At 59.4% G+C, this 1224-nt stretch overlaps 1 protein-coding gene across 1 annotated transcript; it reads left to right on the plus strand.

Moving 5' to 3' along the window:
* Positions 1-6: 6 nt before the first annotated feature.
* LOC104516358 (transcription factor 21-like) lies at positions 7-661 on the plus strand (the record flags this gene model as incomplete). Its single annotated transcript, XM_010160661.1, is given in 2 exon segments — positions 7-179; positions 181-661. Coding segments are annotated over 2 exon segments (589 nt in total), but the record flags the coding sequence as incomplete, so codon positions are not given.
* Between the last annotated feature and the right edge of the window lie 563 nt (positions 662-1224).

Here is a 1224-nt window from a genome sequence, read left to right on the forward strand (position 1 = left end):
AGATTTGAGGAGCTGCCCTCCCTCCCTCCCCCCTCCCCTCTTCCCACTGGTCCTTTGGCATCTCCCAGACCATGTCCACTGGGTCCCTCAGTGATGTGGAAGATCTGCAGGAGGTGGAGATGCTGGAGTGCGATGGCCTGAAAATGGATACTAGCAAAGAGTTTGGGGCATCCACCGAGAGCAACGAGCAACGAGGAGGGATCCAATGGCGAGAATGGCTCCCCTCAGAAGGGGAGAGGGGCCTCGGGCAAGAGGAAAAAAGCTCCCCCCAAGAAGAGCCCTTTAAATGGAGTGAGCCAGGAGGGAAAGCAGGTCCAGAGAAACGCTGCCAACGCCAGGGAGAGGGCGAGGATGAGGGTCCTTAGCAAAGCCTTCTCCAGGCTTAAGACCACCCTGCCCTGGGTGCCCCCAGACACCAAGCTTTCCAAACTGGACACCTTGAGGTTGGCCTCCAGCTACATCGCTCACCTGAGGCAGATCCTGGCCAACGACAAGTACGAAAATGGCTACATCCACCCAGTCAACCTGGTAAGTCACGGCCTGCCGGGGCTGGGTACTCCGTGTGCGTGTGCATGGGGAGAGGCGGGCAGGGAACCGGGATGGGGCATGTACGGGGAGAAACCTTTGCCGAGCTTCTCGCAGAGACTCTGGTGCCAGCGGGGTAGGAAGGGGCGCTGGGCGAGGGGACAAGCTCCCAGCTGCCCTCCCACCCCGTGCCCCAGGAGCTGTGTCCTGCTCCCCATCCACTGCTCCCGGCAAACGCCTCCGGGGGACAGGCAGGGGCCAGGCTGGCCACGATAGGCAAGGACAGGCTTTACTGCCCCTGAAATGCCTGAGGGAGCTCAGCAGGTTGATGGAAGCTTTCTGCCTTCTAGCAGACAGGTATAGGAATATGGGGAGAGAAGGCTATGCTTTAGGAAGGACCCAAGCCAAGGACCCAAGATTTATTCTTAACCCCCTCTCTATCCTAATGTTTCCTGCCATAAAGTCCCTGCAAGCCCCAGCTTTTTAAAGACAGAGCTCCTGGGACTCTGCGCTCAGCCGCTCGGATTTGCTGGGTCCAGGACGTTTCTCCTATCCGTATGAACTGGCAATGGAGAAATTAATACCAGCGGGAACTCCGCAGGAGGGGTGTGTGCCCCGGGCGCACTGTGCAAAGCCTCCCTGGGCTGTGCGGTGTCCCTCCGGCGGCTCCCACCACCCGCAGAAAGTTTTCCCGAGCAG

This window comes from Eurypyga helias, unplaced genomic scaffold (assembly GCF_000690775.1).
Source record: "Eurypyga helias isolate BGI_N326 unplaced genomic scaffold, ASM69077v1 scaffold11361, whole genome shotgun sequence".
In the NCBI taxonomy this organism is placed as follows: Eukaryota; Metazoa; Chordata; class Aves; order Eurypygiformes; family Eurypygidae; genus Eurypyga; species Eurypyga helias.